This window comes from Trachypithecus francoisi, unplaced genomic scaffold (genome assembly GCF_009764315.1).
Source record: "Trachypithecus francoisi isolate TF-2019V2 unplaced genomic scaffold, Tfra_2.0 Lachesis_group2, whole genome shotgun sequence".
NCBI lineage: Eukaryota > Metazoa > Chordata > Mammalia > Primates > Cercopithecidae > Trachypithecus > Trachypithecus francoisi.
This window is the reverse complement of record NW_022681465.1, coordinates 73,642,910-73,665,181: the sequence shown is the minus strand read 5'-3', so window position 1 is coordinate 73,665,181 and position 22,272 is coordinate 73,642,910. Positions and strand designations below refer to the sequence as shown.

Genomic DNA, 22,272 nt, shown 5'->3' with positions numbered 1-22,272 from the left:
TTCCATGTGATGGTAAACAGATCTAAGCCACAGGAATCCTTATTACTGTAAAGGGACAGCCAGACTTCCATCACCTCGACTGAACTTCACAAACGGCTCCAGAACCACTCAGTAGAGAAATTTGTTCTTTCCTCCTTCATTATAAAAGAGCTCATCTGAAAGTGCTAGAAGGAAAATGGCACAGAACCAGCAAGGAAGAGAGCTGGGCTCTGATGCTTCCCCTGCCCTAACCATTCGACCTTAAGGACAAGGATGTCATTTTCCCAATCTGCATTCATTCATTCATCTGTTAGTGCTTGTAATTCATAAATGTGCTAGACGCAATGCTAGATGTGAGGGGCATAACAGCAAATAAGACACACCTAAAACCTGCAATTGACAGTGATCTCCAAGTTCTCTCTATTCAATGAGTCTAGTTATCTCCACTGACTACACATGTTGTAAGTGGAAGCCCTAAAATTTCACTGTGGTATTGCGAGACCTGTGGATCTTTGGACAGTCAGAAAGAAACAGCTATGGAATGGGGCAGGCATTCCTAATGAGATCCCTGTACACTAAGATCCCTTACTGCTAAACGACTTTCAAGAAACAGCTTCCATCACTATAAAAGAGCCAAATGGAAATGACCCTCAACACATTTATATCAAATCAGTAAAAATTAAGTGTTTCTGCCTGCAGGTCCGAGTTTTAATGTACATATACCTGTGTCTGCCTTAAAAACTGGGAAAAGTATTATTAAGCAAAAAACTTAGTTCACTATCACAAAGTTCCCAAGAAAATTGAAACTAAGAAGGAAACAAATGGCAACTGATTGGTGAAAACCCTCAGCAGAGTGGAAAACCCTGGAATCAGAGTTTAAAGACATGGTTTGTTCAAATCTCACCCCTGCCTCTTCTGTGTGTGTAGCCTTGCAGGTATTTCTCTGAGCCTAATCTGTGAGACTAGAATAAAAGCTTACCTTCTATGGAGTTGACAGGACTCAGTAAGAAATTTTATAGTAAAGTACCCTATAAGCAACATGACATAGTTAAAATAATAACAATAGTAGTGATAGCAAGGTAGGAAAAGCCTGAGAGGTGGAGCCAGATATAGCAAGTACAAATTTGCAGTTACTCATCCCTGGCTGATGCTGGACAAATGATGTAATCTCAGTGTGTCTCCATTTCCTCAGCTGTAAAACAGGTTATTTTGAGGACTAAATGAAATTGCATATATATATATATATATATATATATATATATAGCCGGACACATATTAGAAGTTCAATAAACATTTATTTTGTAATTTGGAAGCCTTTAAGTGTTATACAAATGAAAATGTTATTATGTTCACTACTCTAGTCTAACGCATGATGATGCTTTATTTCTGTGATATACACACAGAAACGTAAGCCTCATTTCAAATCATGTCAGACACATGATAAATGTTAAGGACAAGAAAGAGTTAAAAGCATTATAAAAATGTGAAGCATATTATTCATATATTTTATATATTTATATAATATATAGATTATATATTATAAGTATGTGTTATAGCATGTAATATATTATTACATACTATATATTATACTTATATAATTTATAATATGTAATATATAATATAATTTGGCTCTGTGTCCTCACTCAAATCTCATCTCAAATTGTAATCCCCACATATTGAGGGAGGGACCTGGTGGGAGGTGATTGGATCAAGGGGACAGTTTCCCCTGTGCTGTTTTTGTGATAGTGAATGAATTCTCATGAGAGCTAATGGTTTGTTTTTGAGACAAAATCTTGCTCTTGTCCCCCAGGCTGGAGTGTGACAGCACAATCTCGGCTTACTGCAACCTCCGCTTCCTGGGTTCAAGCAATTCTCCTGCCTCAGCCTCCTGAGTAACTGAGATTACAGGCGCCTGCCACCACGCCCAGCTAATTTTTGTATTTTTAGTAGAGACAGGGTTTCACCATGTTGGCCAGGCTGGTCTTGAACTCCTGACCTCAGGTGATTCACCCACCTCGGCCTCCCAAAGTGCTGGGATTACAGGCATGAGCCACCATGCCCAGCCAGCTAATGGTTTTAAAGTGTGGCACTTCCTCACTCTTGCTCTCTCCTAATGCCATTTACCACGTGCCTTGCTTTCCTTTCACCTTCCACCATGGCTGTAAGTTTCCTGAGGCATCCCTAGCCATGCAGAACTGTGAGTCAATTCAACCACTTTTGTTTGTAAATTACCCAGTCTCGGGTGGTATCTTTTTTTTTTTTTTTTGAGACAGAGTCCTACTCTGTCACCAAGTCTGGAGTACAGTGGTGCAGTCTCGGCTCACTGCAACCTCCGACTCTGGGTTCAAGCAATTCTCTTGCCTCAGTCTCCCAAGCAGCTGGGATTACAGTCACCCACCACCATGCCTGGCTAATTTTTTTGTATTTTTGGTAGAGACAGGGTTTCACCATGTTGGCCAGGCTGGTCTCGAACACCCGACCTTAGGTGATCTGCCCACCTGGGTCTCCCGAAGTGCTGGGATTATAGGCGTGAGCCACCGTGCCAGTCAGGTAGTATCTTTGTAGCAGCGTGAAAATGGACTAATACATGATATATTGCCAATATATAATATATAATTAATATGCTATTAGTATACCTTATTGCTCTCATTATTTTTCTACATTACATTTAACCTGAACTACGGTGATAAAATAAATACAACTGAGCAATTCAGAAAAGCCCCCTATTCAAACTAGTCAACCAAAAATATTCCCTCTCTCCCTCATCCCCCTTCCATTGATTTAGTCTCCAAAGAGACAGGTGATCTGTCAATCTTCAGTTAACATCAACTTATCAAGTCTAATCATCACAATTTCTAATCAATTAGCATCAAATCTAGTATAAAGCATCCCATTCTGACTGCTTTTCTGTCTTTATTTCCGTAATTATCTTGATAGGGTCCAGAGAGGCCTCTTAAGAACCCTCAACATGGCCGGGCGCGGTGGCTCAAGCCTGTAATCCCAGCACTTTGGGAGGCCGAGATGGGCGGATCACGAGGTCAGGAGATCGAGACCATCCTGGCTAACACGGTGAAACCCCGTCTCTACTAAAAATACAAAAACTAGCCGGGCGAGGTGGCGGGCGCCTGTAGTCCCAGCTACTCGGGAGGCTGAGGCAGGAGAATGGCGTAAACCCGGGAGGCAGAGCTTGCAGTGAGCTGAGATCTGGCCACTGCACTCTAGTCCGGGCGACAGAGCGAGACTCCGCCTCAAAAAAAAAAAAAAAAGAACCCTCAACATTGCTACAGCATTTTTCTTTTTTTGAGACTGCGTCTCACTCTGTTGTCCAGGCTGGAGTGCAGTGGTGCCATCTTGGCTCACTGCAACCTTTGACTCCCAGGATCAAGCAATTTTCATGTTTCAGCCTCCCAAGTAGCTGGGATTACAGGAGCACACCACCCCACCCCGATAATTTTTGTATTTTCAGTAGAGATGAAGTTTCACCATGTTGACCAGGCTGGTCTCAAACTCCTGGCCTCAAGTGATCCACCCGTGTCTGCCTCCCAAAGTGCTGGGATTATAGGGGTGCACCACTGCGCCTGCCCTGCTACAGCATATTTGACAGATTTGTACTGTTTCCAAATGTAGCCCACCTGTTATTGGCCAAGACTCACAGGAAGTGTCTTTCAGGCATGGACTCATCCCATGACATAGTTACAAGAGTTGTGGCACCCATTCGAATCATCTTGTTACTTGGCAGTTCTGCATGGCCTACACTCCACAGCAAGTTCAGGAAGAGGTGAGATCAGTCCCATTAAAGACCTCAAATTCTCTGCATAAAAAGGAGAGGGGCCAAGAAAGTGGGTGAAAGTAGATACCTTTTACATCAGGTAGGAACATCAGTGGAAAAGGTAAGGCAGTACTGGACAAAATAGCTGTATATTCTGTCTTCCCTCAACCCCACCCCTTGTTTTGCAGGTCTTTATATGTGCTAATGTTTGAAATTTACCTATAGGTAATAACAATACTGATGAAGTCCCTTTAAGAACTATATCCAGAGATATCTGATGTCATTCTTCTCAAGGTAGTCATCCTCAATCTCAACCCTGGCTACACGTTAGAATGAACCACAAAAGCATGATTTTGAAAGCATGGATGCAGGGTGTCATCACAAGTCAATTAACTTAGAGCTGAGCGGACAGCGGGCAGCCATCACTACTGTTCTCAAGAGTCCCCAGGTCATTCTATTTTTGCAGTCAATGCTTTAAGAGCAGTTGTGATGTTCACATTCTCTGATGTTACCAAAAATGCACTGCTCTTCCCACAAGTGCTGGGAAGCGTGAAATGTGAGGGGGAAATTCTTTTTCATGGGCAGGAACAAGTTTTCTATCTCAGATTCTATCTTGTTGACATGTGTGATGCTGAGATAAGGAGACCAGTCTTTCTGGTGGATGCCCTTAATGCCTTCCGGAGTTTACATCTCATTCTTCAAAATGTTCCACTCTGCCTATAAGGAAAGCCAGGATTGTAAATGCATTTGCTCACATGGAAATAACCCATATAGCCCATTTGCAGATTAAAAAAAAAAAAAAAGAAGCATCTACGTCTGTGCCATCCTTTCCATTAAGTGCAGTTCTTTACTAACTTTGACTTTATGCCTCCATGAGAAGCATCCACAGGCTTTTTTTTTTTCCCCAAAATTGCATACTCCTTCATATTCCACCCAACCCCTCGAGTCTTGCAAAATAAGAACTGCCGGGGGTTCTTCATTTTTGTTTCTGGGTTTTTTTTTGGTTTTTTTTTGTTGTTGTTTGTTTGTTTTTGCCAGAATTTTGCTCTTGTTGCCCAGGCTGGAGTTCAGTGGCCCCCACCTTGGCTCACCGCAACCTCTGCCTCCCAGATTCAAGCGATCCTTCTGCCTCAGCCTCCAAAGTAGCTGGGATTACAGGAGCCCACCACCATGCCTGGCTAATTTTTTGTATTTTTAGTAGAGATGGGGTTTCACCATGTTTGCCAGGCTGGTCTCGAACTCCTGACGTCAGGTGATCCGGCCTTTGTTTCCGTTTCACACAGCACTGCTCCCCATCTTAGGGACTTCAGCATTCACAGGCCCATTGCCCTACATCTGCTTGTCAATATGAGAAAGCAGGAGGCCAAGAATTACAAAAATGATTCTCCTTTGGTTGGACTTCAGTACCCAGGCCACCCAAATTGACAAAAACCCTGAATGCAGACAAACAATACTTGTTCCCTGTCCTCTGGCCCTTTGCAAATAAATGCCTTACCCGACCTGCTCTGCCACCCCACTCGTAGCCACCCAGCAAGAACAGCATGTCAGCCTGCTGGAGCTTTGCAGCTGCAATCTGCATTTTAGAAATAAGCGTCCTCACAGCAGAGTACACGCCCAGGTGAGTCAGTTACTTTTCTGCTTGTCTCTGGAAGTTTCTTGTAGGATTAGCATTTCAAGGTCTTTTTAGCAGCAAAGTACATAACAGTGTTAATCCACATTGCAATATACAGAGCCCTAGCATTTAAACTTTGAAAAAAGATAAGAAAATACATAGGGTGCATCTTTGCAAGTTTTCTATGGAAATGTGCTGCTGTTTCTGGGTATTTATTTTCAATAAGACACTCAAATGTTAAGATTGAGGTATTCTTTAAATATTTGGAATTATAAAATAAAGCTTGTTTTCACCAGTGTGTGGTAAACCTGGGTTTATTAGTGCCTGATGTCTAAGAAGTTTAAAATTAAGGAAATTAATCTTTCCCTCGCTCTGCCTCAATGTCTGACCCCTTTAACATTTGGATACATCACCCTTTTGCCTCCACCTTAGGCAAAGGTTAACTATTTTGTTTCTTTTCCTTGACATCCTGAGTTGTATTCAGAGGCATGCGTTTTGTTTAGGGCCATTTGGGATTTAGGTCGTATTTCTTCCATTCCAGAATTGCGGTGATGCAGACCTGTCACTCAGGCTTTGACCAAAGACACTTTTTCTCCTTTTTCTCTGATCCTAATCGGGAATGCAAAGCCTATGGCAAGTCACCCAGGAAACAAATCACCCAGATAGTAAGTGTTTATTGAACACCTACACTGTAGCGAGAAATGGTGGAGGTTAGGGTCACATGAGGCATCCTTCCTTCCAACCTGGAGTCATCGGAGTAGACATCGAACTGTGTAATTCAATACAGGATGATCTGTCCTGGTGAAAGTACTGAAATATTCCTCACTTCAGCAGTATGGCTGGGGAGAAATGTCTGCCCAGGCCCTGTTCCTCTGCTCAGACATAACCATAATCTGCTTCTAATTCCCCGTTGGTCATTTGACTCTTGGTTTACCCAAATGCTGTTTTGAACTTTGATGTCTGTCTCCAGTACATCTTCGCTTGCCTCTTGGCTGCAGTTGGAAGCCACCGTTCAGCCTGGGCTCCACTCACCAAGTGGGTTATTCACAGGGTGGCATCTTTCAGGAGGGGGCACCCAGAGGTGCTAGACAGAGAAACATGGGCCCTGCATCCAGTGCTCGACCAGACCTTTCCTTCATCCCTCCTCTTTCCATATTATCTGTAAAGCATTGTACCATTCAGGACATATTTTTGTTTAGTGGGCATCTGGGCACAAAAGGAATGTGGAAAGGCAGTTCCTCCAAGTTGCTTTAGCTCTCTTGAACTTCACCTGACCCTGTCTTAAGCTAAAAATAATAATAATAATAATAATTCAAACAACCCACATTCCTAGATTGCATCTCCTGCTGATCAAAAATGAGAGGCTGTGGGGAAGCTTCTGTTGCTTTGAAGTGCCTACCCCCTGGGTCCTGGCCACACTCAGCTGTTTCAGGGAGAACCGGAAAGCCTCCTTAGCTGGACCCCAGCTCCAGCAGCTGCACGGCTGAGTTTGGTGTGGCTTCGTGGGCTCCCATTGCTATGCCCTCTTGAGTTTGCCCGGGTTGCCCTGCTCTGAACGCTCTGTGCTTTGCCCTTTGACGGAGGTTGAAGTCAAAACAGAGTGTTCAGAGACCTCAGTCATGAAGTGAGATGATTTGTTTGAATAATAGCTAACAGAAAATTGCAAAATAACTTTTAAAAATATAAATTTACCCTGAGAATAAAGCATTCCTCTGAAGCTAGACTTCCCAGGCTCAGGTCGAGGCCCCATTACTTACCAACAGTGTCAGTTTGGGCGGGTTGCTTGGCCTCTCTGTACCTGGGTTCCCTCGTCTGTAAGATGTGGTTTTATTTATGTCCCGGGACTACCGTAACAAAGCACCACAAGCTGGATGGCTTCAAACAAAAGAAATGTATTGTCTCACAGTTCTGGAGGCTAGAAGTCTGAAATCAAGGTGTTGGCAGGGCCGTGCTCCCTCGGATACTCTGGGAAGAGTCCCTCCTAGTTTCTGGTGGTGGCCAGCACTCCTTTGTATTTTGTTTTTTGGTTTCAGGTCTCTCATTTCAGTCTCTGTCTCTATCATCACAAGGCCATCTTCACATCATCTTCGCATTGTGTGCGTCTTTATAACAATGTCCCCTTTTTAAAAGGACACCAGTCAGATTGGATTAGGACCCACCCTAACGATGTCATTTTAACTTCATTACCTCTGTAAAGACCCTATTTCCAAATAAGGTCCCAATCTTATTTGATACTTAAGACCAAATAATTATCTGGGGTTTAGGACTTCAACATATCTTTCAGGGATGGCGGGCAGGCACAATTCAGCTCGTCACAGTGGTAGTGATAACATCTATCTAATAAGGTTTTTGTTGTGAACATTAAATAGGTATACATGTAATGTACTTATGACATCTGTGCCTGGTGCATGGTAAGAACTTAATAAATGTCAGGTATTTAAAAAAATAATAACTTTGCTGTGCTTTCACTTTGATATCTTTCTTCTTTAGGAAGGAAGGGTTGGAATTACAGCTAGCCTTCAGGGCTCTCCCATGGCTGAAGACATCTTACGCCACAGCTACAGTGACCTATTATTACTGGAGAACTGTCAGGGATTTCTAGCTACTGTTTTTTTCTTTTCTTTTTTCTTCGTCTTTTTTTTTTTTTTTAAACCAAGATTAATGTGCCCATGAGAACTGGCCATGAGGGGGACGTCATCTCTTATGTTTCTCAAGGTAGACCATCAATGTTAAAAACCACCCTGAGAGTAGATTAGTAGCTCAGAGCACTGCTTCTGGAGCCAGGCAGCCTGGATTTGATCCCAGGCACCACAATTTACTGGCTCTGCGCCTTAAGTAAATTCTTTAACTTCTCTAAACCTGTCCCTCACCTGCTAAGTGGGAAAAATAATGTGTCCCGCTGTGAGGAATCCCTGAGATAACAAAAACAACATGCTTACACAGTGCCAGGTAAACAGGAAGTGCTCTGTGAGTTACCTATCAGTACTTTTTCTCTCTAATTTGTAAATAACAAAATATGCACATGGTTCAAAGATCAAAAATAAAACAAGGTACACATTGAATATCTTACTTTCCCCACTCATGACTTTCTGTGAGGTTTGCGTTATTATATGTAACGTATATTAAAGTATGTATAAAGTGTTTTAAAAACACTTCTTCACTCCCACCTGATCCTACCTCTACAGGTTGTCACATATATGAGTTTCTGAGTATCCTTCCAGTAGTTCTTTTGTAGATTTAAACCATAGACTCATATGTAATCTTATTCTCTCCCAGTCTTTTTCAAATGATAATCATATTATATATACTATCTTTTACTTTCCCTTTTTTTTTTTTTTTTTAATGGCATATCCTGGATAACTTTCTGAGTCAGTATGAGGGAGCTTCCTCATTCTCATAGCTGATTAATTCTTACTGATGAACATTTGGGTGTTTCCGATCTTTTGCACTAGAAATAATTTTGCAATGAATATCCTTGTTTATGTATCATTCTATAAGTGGTTAGGTATACCTGAGGATTAATTCCCAGAGTGATCTGAGTCAAAAGCTAATCACTTTGTGACAGTGCTAAAATTGCCCTATTTGTATTATTTTGCATTTTCACCAGCAGGGTAAGAGAGTACTTGTTTCTCACAGCCTTGCCATAGCAACTGTAGGCCAACCTTTTGATATTTGTCAACCTCATAGGTTTAAAAAAAAAAAGTTATTTCGGCATGGTTTTAATTTGCCTTTCTCTTATTGAGTCAGATTGCACATTTTTTCATACACTTAAAGGCCATATGTATGTTTTTCTTTGCGAACTATTCATTCCCTTTGTCCATTGTTCTATTGAGTCTCCTGTCTTTCTCTTACATATTTCTATGATCAAGTCATAAATTAGTCTTGTCTCTGATATGAATTACAAATATTTTTCCCTGTTTGTCATTCATCCTTTGACTTTACTTGGTATGTTTTAGTGGAGTTATTTACATATTTAATTTATTCTTCACTTTTTAAATAGCTAAGGTGTAGTAGACTGGGGATTAGAAGGCCTGAAAGTGACTAGTTACCTGGGCTCTGGAGAGAAGTTGTCTGGGTTTCAATTCCTACTCTGCCACCAAGTAGCTGCTGTCTAATCTGAGGGCAATTCCTTACCATCTCTGTGGCTCAGGTCCTCATCTTTAAAGTGTAATAATAATAATAGTAGTAGATATTTAAGGGATGATATAAGAATTAAGTGAGGTGATAATATAAAGGCTTAAGGAAAGAATTCCTGACACATATAAGCGCTCACAAATGTTAGCAATTATTATTTAATTTACTTTAATTCAATTCATCTCAACAATCTGGAAAATATCCAAACATTCATTAATAGAAAAGTTTTGGATATTTAACAAACTGAAGATATTTAAAATGTCACTTTTTCCTCCTACTTTGGTTATATTCTCCTAAGTTTTTCATTTTTATATTCCATGCAAGTGAACAGATGTTTATTTATGAACTACATTTGGCCAAATAGGATAATTTGTTTACTTGTCCATTTAACAAAGCAAACAGTTATCAACTTTGTCAGATGAGCCAGACGTTGCGTCAGGAACTGTAGTATAATGTTGAAAACATTACGGAGGATCCCTGCCCTCACTGGGCTTACAATCTAATGAGGAATGCTAACAAGGAAATGGCAATTGCAACTCAGTCAAGTGCCCTTGTTGCACCTCAGCCAAGTGAGGTCTGTGATACTTCTGTGAAGCTTCCCCAGTCTACTTGCATACTGGCTTCCTCTGCTCTAGCCTAATCGAGAACTTTGTTCCCATAATTCTTCCACTTTTCTCCTGCAGCATCAATACCTCCCTTTTACTGAATCATTCTCAATGGCATACAAACATGTTGTAACTTAAAAAAAAAAGGTTGGCGCATTTCTCCACATTACTCTAGACCCACTCCCTTGCTTCCAGCCTCATGGTATGAAATACCCTCTTATATTCTGACAACATCACATCTATATCTATGGTAAAACACCACTTATATGCTGACATCCCCACATCTATACCTATGGTGAAATACCACTTAGACTCTGACAACCCCCACATCTGTATCTCAAGTGCAATTGCTTCCCTGAGCCCAGGGACCAATTGCATCGTCAACATCTCTTCTTGAAAAATCTAATAGGCATCCCCAACATAACATGTCTGGAGAATACCTGTTGATTTCTCTACTCGTCTCTACCCACCCTGCACTACCATTTATCAAATTACTGAGATTAAAACCTGGGACTCATACCTGACACCTCTATGTATGTCATTCTCACTTGCAACTTAACAGTGAGTCCTGTTGGTACTATATTTAAACATATCCTAAACCTGATTGCTTTTTACTATCTCCATGGGCACCACTCACTCCAGCCCAAATCACTATTATTTCTTGCCTGCCTCCATTTTTGTCCACTCCCCGGTAGTCAATTCTCCATCCAGCAACCACGAAAATCATTGGAAAACACAAACCTGAGTGTTATTTCTGCTCTCCAACTCCTCTAAGTATTCCCAGCAAGCTCAGACTCAAGTTCAAACGCCTGTCCATGGCCTGCAAGGTAGAGCTGCACCCTTCCCTGTTCCCCAGGGGCATTTGCACTCTCTTTTTTGCTCACTCTACTCTAACACCATGCTTGCTGTGCCTCCAACATGCCACATCAGTGCCTTGCACTTATTTTTCCCTTAGCTTGGAAAACTTTATCCAGACCCTCACAGAGCTTCCTCTCTAAGTTCATTCGGACCTTAATGGACTATCACCTTCTACTCTCTCTCTTTTTTTTTTTTCTGTGTAACAACCCGTTCCAAAATAGTATCTTAAAAGAATAGCAATTATTTCCTTTGCTCATAAATCCAGGGGTTGCCTGGGCTCAGTTGAGTGGTTCTCATGGATCTCCCACGTAGGTGTAGTCAGATGGTGGCTGGGGCTGGGGTCATCTTGATGGCTTATTCACTCACATGTCTGTCACCTGGGCTGGGAAGACTCAGTCAGCTGGGCAGCTGAACAACTGGATATCCTTAGGAACCTCTCTCTCTCTCCAGCCCCCTGCTCATAGGTGGCTTCCTACACAGTGGTGAAAGACTTTCAGAGCAAATATCTTTAGATAAACCAGCAGAATTAGCATGGCCTTTTGTAACCCAGCCTTAAAATTCATACAGTGTTACTTCCTCTGCCTTCTACTCATCAAAGTTGTCACAAAGGCCCAGCCAACTTCAACAGAAGCACACATAAACCCTACTTTTGATGGGAAGAGTGTCAAAGCATTGCTGGACATATTTTAAAAGCACTACACCACCTCTGAGAGGATTCTTTCATTGCCTTCCCTCCCAACTCCAGTCCTAGGGCACTCTCTATCCTCTTATCCAGCCTGCTTTGTTTTCCTTCATAACTCACATGTCTTAAGAAATATTGCATGTTGCATTTTCTAGCATACTTGCTTATTATACCTCACCCACTAGAGTGTAGGCCCCATGATGGCAAGGACATTGTCTTGCAGCCTTAGCCACTAGAACAATTTCTGACATGTACTAGGTCCTCAGTAAATGTTGGTGACCCTTGGCTCATTTAAAGCACATGAGAGAAGCTCTGAAATAAGAGTTGAGAAATCAGGAAAGGTTCTTTAAAAACTTAGTGTTGACACTGCTGTTATATTACCTTTTCATATTGATGAGTTGCATGAACTAAAGAAACTGTGTCAGATCTATTGGTTAAAAATGTAGTCCTAATTAGCTTGTATTTCTCCACTCAGAGGAGCCACATTATCGTATTTATTGACAAAAAGTTTCCTTCATAAAGTAAGTGCTTTCCTGCCTGGGCCTACCACAAAGTATCCTGGAATTCGAGGTGCTACTGAGGCTTTCTTTTTTTTTTTTTTTTTTGAGACGGAGTCTCGCTCTGTCACCCAAGCTGGAGTGCACTGGCCAGATCTCAGCTCACTGCAAGCTCCGCCTCCCAGGTTCACGCCATTCTCCTGCCTCAGCCTCCGGAGTAGCTGGGACTACAGGCGCCCGCCACCTCGCCCGGCTAGTTTTTTGTATTTTTTAGTAGAGACGGGGTTTCACCGTGTTAGCCAGGATGGTCTCGATCTCCTGACCTTGTGATCCGCCCGCCTCGGCCTCCCAAAGTGCTGGGATTACAGGCTTGAGCCACCACGCCCGGCCAGAGGCTTTCTTTTTCTAAAACTGGAAACTTTTCTTCGTGGCAGGATAATAGGACCAGGTGTATATCAACGACCCTTCGTTTAATGCATTTCTGGCCCAGAGGTAGATCTCCTACCACGTTGATGTACATCACTTTGATCTAGGAAGTGACTTTCAAACTGGGATTGAAACACTTGGAGATATGTTTTATTTGATAAAACATTTCATCTAAGAATCCAGAAAGTGCCTTACAAATACTTCTCCACTCAGCCTAATAGCACAGCAGGGTGATAGGCAGGTGGTAAGTGTTGTACATATGCAGTCCTTGAACTACAAAAGATGATCTGCTGAGTGAGTTAAGTGGGCTGGGGAGGGGGTGTTGGACTCAGAGGATGAAAGACAGAAGAAGCTAGTCAAGATCACCTATGTTCTTTCTTGGTATTTGTGCAGCATATTCTTTCAATAATATATTCTTTTTGCATGACTTGTCATTCTCTCCGAACAATTCCCATGAGTTCTGCCTTTACTGTGCTTCCAGTGAGCCAGGTACCTGGGACAGTGAAGGCAAAACAACCAGGTGATAAAACAATTTTCAATTTATTTTTGCCTAATTTGACATCATTTAGGTGTAAGCTTAAAATAGGTCCAGGCAAGAGTCAGGTTGTCCAACTGACATGCTTTGCCTGGGGCTGCTATATGTTTAAAAATACTTGCATTTTTGTTAACTTGCTGTATCTCAAGATGTCCAAAAGTCATGAGGCTATTAGATGTAGAAATTAGTATATATTCTATGACCACTCAGCTTATTTCAAAGAGGATTTAGGTTGGGGGAAAAAAGCCAGCACAGGAAACAGGGAAATATTGCACTGAACTAAGAGCTAAGAGTTGTCAAGTCTAGACCCAGTTTTCTACTAACTTCAACTTTGGATAAGTAGTATAATTCTTCATTTTTAGTTTCCCATCTATAAAAAAGAACTAGTAATGCTTACAAACTTTACCAAGAAAAGGTAAATGTTTAAGGAGAAAACGAGCTTTGAAAATTGTCTAGTAAAATGAATAGACAAATATAAGGTTTTACTTAATCAAAATCATTTATGAGTGTTATGGGCTGAATGAATTGTATCTCCCCCTCCGCCCCCACCATCTCGTATGTTGAAGTTCTAACCCCCAATACCTGTTAATGTGACTATATTTGCAGTTAAGGCCTTTAAAAAGGTAATTAAGTTAAAATGAGGTCGTTAGGGTGGGCCTTAATCCAATATGACTGGTGTCCTTATAAGAAGAGGAAATTTGAACACAGACACCAGGCAAGGCCGTGTGAAGACACAGGGAGAAGATGGCCATATACAAGCCAAGGAGTGGGACCTCAGTTGGAGTCAACACAACCATATCTTGGTTTCAGACTTCTAGCCTCTAGAATTGCAAGAAAATAAATTTCTGTTGTTTAAGGCACCTAGTCTGTGGTACTTTGTTATGGAGGCCATAGAAAACTCATACACTGAGCTTAACATCCAGAGAATGTAAGTCCTACTCCCAGGGCAAGAGATTGATATATAAGAACCTTCCTATGGAGATAAATGAATCATTCAGGGAATGAATTCAAATCATAGTCTGCGAGATCAATAAAAGATCAAAGGCAAAGATCTGGTGTTTTGTACTAAGCCCCAAGTGTGAGTCACACTTTTAATTTAAAAAAAAAAAGGGGGGGAGTCCTTGGGTTAGAAGCTAAGAAGGAAGTAAATAAATGTACGTATAATCAACGTGGGCCTATTATTATTGCAAATGATATTAGAGAACTGTCTAGAGGCAATGCCAGTATCATTGGAGCAGGATCTAGTCATTTATGTGTGGGGAAGATGAACCACCCTGGCTGGGTTCTAGATTTATCCAATAATGGATTGTAACTTACTCTGGAGTATTTGCAGTGAGTTTACCCTCCATGCATGATTCTCCAGTCTGTACAGTATCCTCTGGACCAGCATTCATTGAGGCTTGTCTGGTGGCAGGTGAGAAAGATGGAATTTCTGGAACCAAGGAAGTAATCTATCTTGGGGAAATGTTGAAACAAAATGTTAACATATTCATCTAGGTAAACGACAAACACAAAAATGATAGATGAAAACAGATAATCCAGTTTAAGGCAACAGCACTAATACCGGAGAAAACACACATTAAAAAGATTCATAGAAACGTTAATAGAGTCTAGAGGAATTCCTGAAACCAATGATGTTCCAATGAGGTTCCTTTACCTCCTAGTGTAATTTAGTTTTCTATGTACATATTCTTATAGCATCTTGTTCTCGTATTTCATTTAATTAAGTATTTACTCACTTATTCACTCATCTATTCGTTCATCAATTATTTATTAATTTACTATTATTGGCTATGCATGGGGGTTACAATGGTGTTCAAAACAACAAAACAAAACAAAAACTATGATCCTCAAACTAACTAGCTAGAGTTTACATTCTAGCTAAAAATACCAGTGAGCTTGGGGACATTTCTGTTTTGTTCAGCTTGAATATCAAATACCTGGAACATAGTAGGTACTCAGAAAGGATACCAGCTCAGTGACAATTTTAGGTCCATGGTGGTTTCAATCTTGGGTAATGACATAATGAGTGCCCCTATACCTACTTGAGGTCCACCCTTCAGATATCATGTATTTCCACCAGATGTTGCCAAGCAGTGTTTCTCAACATTGTTTGAACATGAGAATCACCTGAGTAACTTTTTAAAAACATTGATACCTAGAGACCATCCTCAGAGAGCTTGATTTAATCAGTATAGAACAGGGATCACAATTTTATAATTCCTATTTTTAATATCTAAGGATTATGATATGTACTTGGTATTGAGACCCACTGCTATACAGCATTAAGGTATATGTCCTACACCTTAATGTATTGCCTCTTGACGAGGCCTGTCAGTTCCAGATGAGGCTGTAGTTTTATGGAAACATTCTAGCAGAGAATTTCTTAACCATGTGGTTTCAGATATGCACTAGTACTCAGACTTCCAAGAAAGCAGTTTCTTCTAGAAGTTTTGACATCCTATGTAATATATTTTTAGCCTACAATTTTAGAAGATAGAAGCTCATCACACCTCCTGATATTCTGGAAGGTTTAGGCAAGGGCCAGGCTTACAAAAATGCCACCTCCAGCCAGGAAGCCTGCCTTGCAATCCTTGCTCAAAAACCATGTGGATGATTCCCCAGGAGCTCACACCCTAGAGAGATACAGGCCTAGATTTGGCCAAAACCCCATGACTAAGGACTTCCTTCCCCCTCTTTCAATTATTCAATTATTCATTTTAAATAGCCCTTCCTGAGTACCTATTAAGTTCCAGGTATTTGATATTCAAGCTGAACAAAACAGGAAAGTCCCCAAGCTCACTGGTATTTTTAGCTAAAACGTAAACTTCTACTTTGGGGATCATGTTTTTGGTTTTGTTTTGTTTTGAACACCATTGTAACTCCCATGCTTAGCCAATAATAGGAAATTAATACATATTTGATGAATGAATAGATAAATGATGAGTGAATAATTAATTCAGTGAAATATGAGAACAAGATGCTATAAAAATATGTACATAGAAAACTAAATTACACCAGGAGGTTAAGGCGGATTCTCAGAAAAAAAAATAATGTGTGTCCAAGATGAGATCAATGTAGTGAATAACGAATAGCATGATTAAAAGCCTGAAGACATGAGAACAAGCGGCTTGTCTTGAAATTTTAATGTTCAGTGTAGCTGGAGCTTAAGTGGAGAAAAGTAAAGTTGGAGAATTAGGAAGGGGGTAGGCCATGTAGAGCTCTATAGGTAATGTGCGTTTGTTTCCTATCACAGCTGTAACAAATTACTACAAACCTAGTGGCTTAAAACACAAATTTATTATCTAACAGTTCTAGAAGTCAGAAAATTGAATTAAGTTTCACTGGGCTAAAATCAAGGTGCCAGCAGGGCTGGAGTCCTTTCTGGAGGCTCTAAAGAAAAATCATGTCCTTGCTATTCCCGGATTCTACAGCTGCCTGTGCTTCTTGGCTCATTGCCCTCTTCTTCCATCTTCAGAGCCAGCAACAGCAGGTGGAATCCCTTTTCATGCTTTGAATTTCTCCTGCCTTTTCTGTCTTCACATCTCTCTCACCCACTCTTCTCCTTTAACGAGCCCGTGTAATCAGAGTGGGCCCAACCAAATAATACAGGATGATCTCCCCATAATCACATTTGCAAAGCCCCCTTTGCCGCGTAAGGCAACATATTCACAGGTACCAGGAATTGGAACAGGGATATCTTTGAAAGTTGTTTTTCTGCCTATTGCATTATTTTTAAAAAAACTTAGACTTCATCACAAGAGTGGTGGGAAGCTACTGAAGGTTTCTGGTAACTGAATGGTAAGATCAAATTTGCATTTTTAAAAGACCCCTCTGGATGCCTTGTGGAAACTGAATTAGAGAGTAATTTTTGTAGTCATCTAAGAGATATATAAGGTTGGTGTAGACAAGAAAAACCATCTAAAAGAGATGAAGAGAATGGATGGGTTTGAGAGTCATTTACAAGACTGTAAACAACAAATTTTTGTTGATGGTATAGATGAGGACTGAAGTGCAGGATGAGACAAGTAGCACAAGGTCTCTAATTAGAATGACTGCGTAAATGGAAGTGCCATTTACCAAGACAATAAATACAAGGGAGAAGCATATTTGAGAGGGGAGAAAAATTAATGCACTTATTTGGGAATACATTGAGTTCAATAAGCAAGTTGAGTGCAAGGTCCAATTGGAAGCTATATTCAAAAGTGTAAAATTCAGGAAAGATGTCTGGGCTGCTGACTTATCTCTGGGTGTCTGATATGGTTTGGCTCTGTGTCCCTACCCAAATCACATATCAAATTGTAATTCCCATGTGTTGAAGGACAGGTATAGTGAAAGGTGATTTAATTATGGGAGTGGACATCCCCCTTACTGTTCTTGTGATGGAGTTCTCATGAGATCTGGTTGTTTAGAAGTATGTAGTACTTCTCCCTTCACTCTCTGTCTCTTGTGCTATGTGAAGATGTGCTTGCTTCTCCTTCACCCTTCCCCCATGATTGTGTTTCTTGAGGCCTCCCCGGCCATGCCTCCTATACAACCTGTCGAACTCTGTGTCAATTCAACCTTTCTTCTTTAGAAGTTACCCAGTCTCAGGTAGTTCTTTATAGCCATGTGAGAACAGACTAATACAGAAAATTGGTAACAAGAGTGGGACATTGCTTTAAAGATACCTGAAAATGTGGAAGTGACTTTGGAACTGGGTAACAGGCAGAGGTTGGAAGAGTTTGGAGGGCTTGGAAGAAGACAGGAAGGGAAAATGAGAGAAAATTTGGAACTTTCTAGAGATTTGTTGAATGAATTTGGCCAAAATGCTGATAGTGATATGTACAATGAAATCCAGGCTGAGGTGGTCTCAGATGGAGATGAGGAACTTATTGGGAACTAGAGCAAAGGTCCTCTTGCTATGTTTTATCAAAGAGATTGGTGTCATTGTGCCCCTGCTCTAGGGATCTGTGGAACTTTGAACTTGAGAGAGATGATTTAGGGTATGTGGTAGAAGAAATTTCTAAGCAGCAAAGTGTTCAGGATATGGCCTGGCTGCTTCTAAAATCCTATGCTCATTTGCATAAGCAAAGAGAACTTATATTTAAATAGGAAGGAGAGTCTAAAAGTTTGGGAAATTTGCAGCCTGACCATGAGGTGGAAAAGAGAAACTCATTTTCTGGGGAGAAATTCCAGTCAACTGCAGATATTTGCAAAACTAAAGATGAGCCAAATGTTAATAGCCAAGACAAAGGGGAAAATGCCTCCAGGGCATTTCAGAGACCTTTGTGGTAGCCCCTTCTATCACAGGCTTGGATATCTAGGAGGTGAAAATGATTTCATGGAGTAGGCCCAGGGCCCCACTCCTCTGTTCAGCCTTGGGACATGGCACCCTGCATCACAGCTGCTCCAACTCTAGCTGTGCCTAAAAGGGGCCAAGGTACAGCTAAGGACATTGCTTCAAAGGGTACAAACCCAAGCCTTGGTGGCTTCCACATGGTGTTGAGCCTGCAAGTACACAAAAGGGAAGAGTTCAGGTTTGGGAACCTCCACCTAGATTTCAGAGGATGTATAGAAACGCCTGAATGTCCAGGCAGAAATTTGCTATAGGGACGGGGCCCTTGTGGAGAACCTCTACTTGGGCAATGTGAAGGAAAAGTGTCAGATTTGAGCCCCTGCACAGAGTCCCCACTGGGGTAATGCCTAGTAGAACTGTGAGAAGAGGGCCACCATCCTCCAGACCCAGATTGGTAGATCCACCAGCAACTTGTCCTGTGTACCTGGAAAAGTTGCAGGCACTCAATGTCAGCCCATGAAAGCAGCTACAGGTGTATACTCTGCAGTGGCACAGAAGCAGAGCTGCTCTTTGCATCCGCATTCCCTGAACATGAGAAATGGAGTCAAAAGAGATCATTTTGGAGCTTTAAGATTTAATGACTGTCCAACTGGGTTTTGGACTTGCATGGTGTCTATAGCCCCTATCTGTTGGCTGATTTCTCTTTTTTGGAAAGGGACCATTTACCCTATGCCTGTACTCCCATTGTACCTTGGAAGTAACTAATTTGTTTTTGATTTTACAGGCTCATAGGCAGAAGGGACTTGCCTTATCTCAGATGAAACTTTCAACTTGGACTTTTGAGTTAATGCTGGAATAAGTTAAGACTTTAGGGGACTGTTGGGAAGGCATCATTGTGTTTTGAAATGTGAGAAGAACATGAGATTTTGGGGGGCCAGGGTGCAATGATACAGTTTGGCACTGTGCCCCCACTCATCTCTCATGTTGAATTGTGATTCCCACATGTTCAAGCATGAAGCAGTCAGTAAGATAAGAACTGAAAGGAACAGTGAGGCACATGGCAGTCATCACGGACTTGTACAAGAGCAGTGTTCACAGGGCAGGATGGTTGAGAAGTGACCAGAATGGTCACCTGGATGTAAGAAACAAGAGACGAGGGTGCTAACTACTTTCTCAAGAAATATGGCTAAAAAGAAAATAGAATTTAGAAGTAACTAAAAGGGCATGTAGAGTTTGAAGGAGGAGATAAGACTTGTTCTTTGGATGACAGAAAAACATAAATGTGTTTCCAGCAATTATTATTATTATTATTATTATTTTTTCTGAGACAGAGTCTTGCTCTGCCGCCCAGGCTGGAGTGCTGTGGCCGGATCTCAGCTCACTGCAAGCTCCGCCTCCCGGGTTCACGCCATTCTCCTGCCTCAGCCTCCCGAGTAGCTGGGACTACAGGCGCCCACCACCTCGCCCGGCTAATTTTTTTTTTTTTTTTTGTATTTTTTAGTAGAGACGGGGTTTCGCCGTGTTAGCCAGGATGGTCTCGATCTCCTGACCTCGTGATCCGCCCGTCTCGGCCTCCCAAAGTGCTGGGATTACAGGCTTGAGCCACCACGCCCGGCCCCAGCAATTATTCTAAGAAGTGTTATTGTGAAGGGCAGGAGGGAGATGGGAGTGGCTGGAAGAAAATGTGAAATCGGCCGGGCGCGGTGGCTCAAGCCTGTAATCCCAGCACTTTGGGAGGCCGAGACGGGCGGATCACAAGGTCAGGAGATCGAGACCCATCCTGGCTAACATGGTGAAACCCCATCTCTACTAAAAAATACAAAAAACTAGCCGGGCGAGGTGGCGGGCGCCTGTAGTCCCAGCTACTCAGGAGGCTGAGGCAGGAGAATGGCGTGAACCCGGGAGACGGAGCTTGCAGTGAGCCAGGATCCAGCCACTACACTCCAGCCTGGGCGACAGAGCGAGACTCAGTCTCAAAAAAAAAGAAAAAAAGAAAAAGAAAATGTGAAATCAGGGAGGGTGCATGATTTGTTCATTCATTGGCTTTTTATGTTTAATGTCACAAGCTTGAACAGTTTATACTACAAATGTAAAGGAGACAGTAGAGAGGGAGGGTTTAAAAGGAATAAGATATTCAATGGATCTGAGTCTCTAACGGGAGCTGGGATCTAGAGCATTTGAGGAGAGATTGGCCTCACCTAGTCTTTTCTGTGGTTTAAGAGGCTTAGCTATAGGAAGGATCACTGTCAGGTCAGGCAAGTAGAGGTAGGGAATTTGTAGGATTCTTGCTTGATGGTTTCTGGTTCTGTTGTGTTTTCTTTTTTTATAATTATCCCAGGTAATATTTCAACCAGAAGAGACTCAAATGGTGAACCAACAGAGAAAGGAAAGTTCAAAGCCAGAAAAGCACTGCTGAGCAGTGGGCCGGGGGGTGGAAAGGGAGGCATAAGTGCCAAAATATATGTTAAAACTCAGAAAGGTCAAGAATAATTCCTGAAGTGAAGTGTGACGTGGCAAAGCGTCCAGTTTAGAGCATACAGAATACCAGAGAGGGGACACCTGATTTATGAAGTGCCTGCTACAGGAATGGCTGGGCCTGGGCTGGCTGACTTAAATTTGCAAGAGAATGAGGTAACTTAGCCTCACTAGACTCTTGGTGAGGGGTGGGGTATGGTGGATGGCAAGGAAGACACACACACAAAAATAAAATCAGATTTCTAGCTTCATTAAGTTCATAATCTAGTTGGAAATATAAGATTAATCTATGTAAAACACCTGGAAAGATGCTTGGCTAATTTTCGTCTTTGTCTTTATTTTGTTGTTTTAAATATTTGCATTGCTAGGAAGTTAAAAGTTAACTTACAATACAGACAAAAATTAAACAAAAAGATGAGTTGAAAATGCAAAACAGCATGCAATTAAGGGTGAAATGAAAGATATGGTAAAAAGATAAGTGGTGTAATTTGAGGGGGGATAAAGTACAAAATGAACTGTGTTTGTGAAGACTTCTAGGAAACAAACATACACAATGGTCATTATAAACTGGCATGTTCTATTATCTTAGTTATGGCCCGGAGCCAACAGAAAGCCATGGCTCCGCATCGCACATAGACTGCAGAATGAGCCCCTGGAGTGAATGGTCACAATGTGATCCTTGCCTCAGACAAATGGTAAGTGTTCATCTCCCTTCCCCACTGACCTCCCCAAATGGAAACCGTATTGCTAGCCTCTCCAGAAAAATGACTATGAGGCAGGGAGCCCCACAACTGAGTACCAAACTCAGAAAGAGGGATAAACATTTAAATGTATGTTGCTAACTTTTCCAGGAAATCTTTATGTTGTACAGAATACTAAATGAGTGTCCAGAGGACTCATCTATATAAGAGGCTGCCAAACCTAGAATGCAGAGTGTTACCCTAAATGACATCAGTGACTTCTTCCACTGCTTCTATCTTAAAACCATTGACTCATTGGAGGGATATAGTTGTATGGATGCACCTTTAGACCATACACTTTTTTTGGCATTAGAAATTCTAATTATTCCAACTGATATTGTGCAGTTTCGTTCAAGAAGCATTGAGGTCTTTGGACAATTTAATGGGAAAAGTTGCACCGACGCTGTGGGAGACAGACGACAGTGTGTGCCCACAGAGCCCTGTGAGGATGCTGAGGATGACTGCGGAAATGACTTTAAATGCAGTACAGGTAATCTTTGTGCTCCAATTGCTCATTGTGGGTTTCTGTGTGCCTTCCTGAATGAAAAGAAAAAAAAAAAAAAAGCATATGCTCTAGACACCTGGATTTCCAAGTGTGAAAGGCCCCCAAAACAAACATCTATATATTCTGTATGAAGAAGTCAAATGTGTTTTTCTGATACCTCACCTCCAGGGTTAAAGT

At 41.6% G+C, this 22,272-nt stretch overlaps 1 protein-coding gene across 1 annotated transcript in view; it reads left to right on the top strand.

The window, feature by feature from the left end:
* Nucleotides 1–5,175: 5,175 nt before the first annotated feature.
* Nucleotides 5,176–22,272, top strand: part of C9 (complement C9) — an 87,247-nt gene continuing 70,150 nt past the window's right edge. Inside the window, exons 1-3 of the mRNA XM_033179435.1 lie at nt 5,176–5,366; nt 21,440–21,545; nt 21,936–22,080. Coding sequence (XP_033035326.1) covers nt 5,290–5,366; nt 21,440–21,545; nt 21,936–22,080 — 328 coding nt within the window. The 5' untranslated portion in view covers nt 5,176–5,289. The remainder of the gene's footprint in view (nt 5,367–21,439; nt 21,546–21,935; nt 22,081–22,272) is intronic.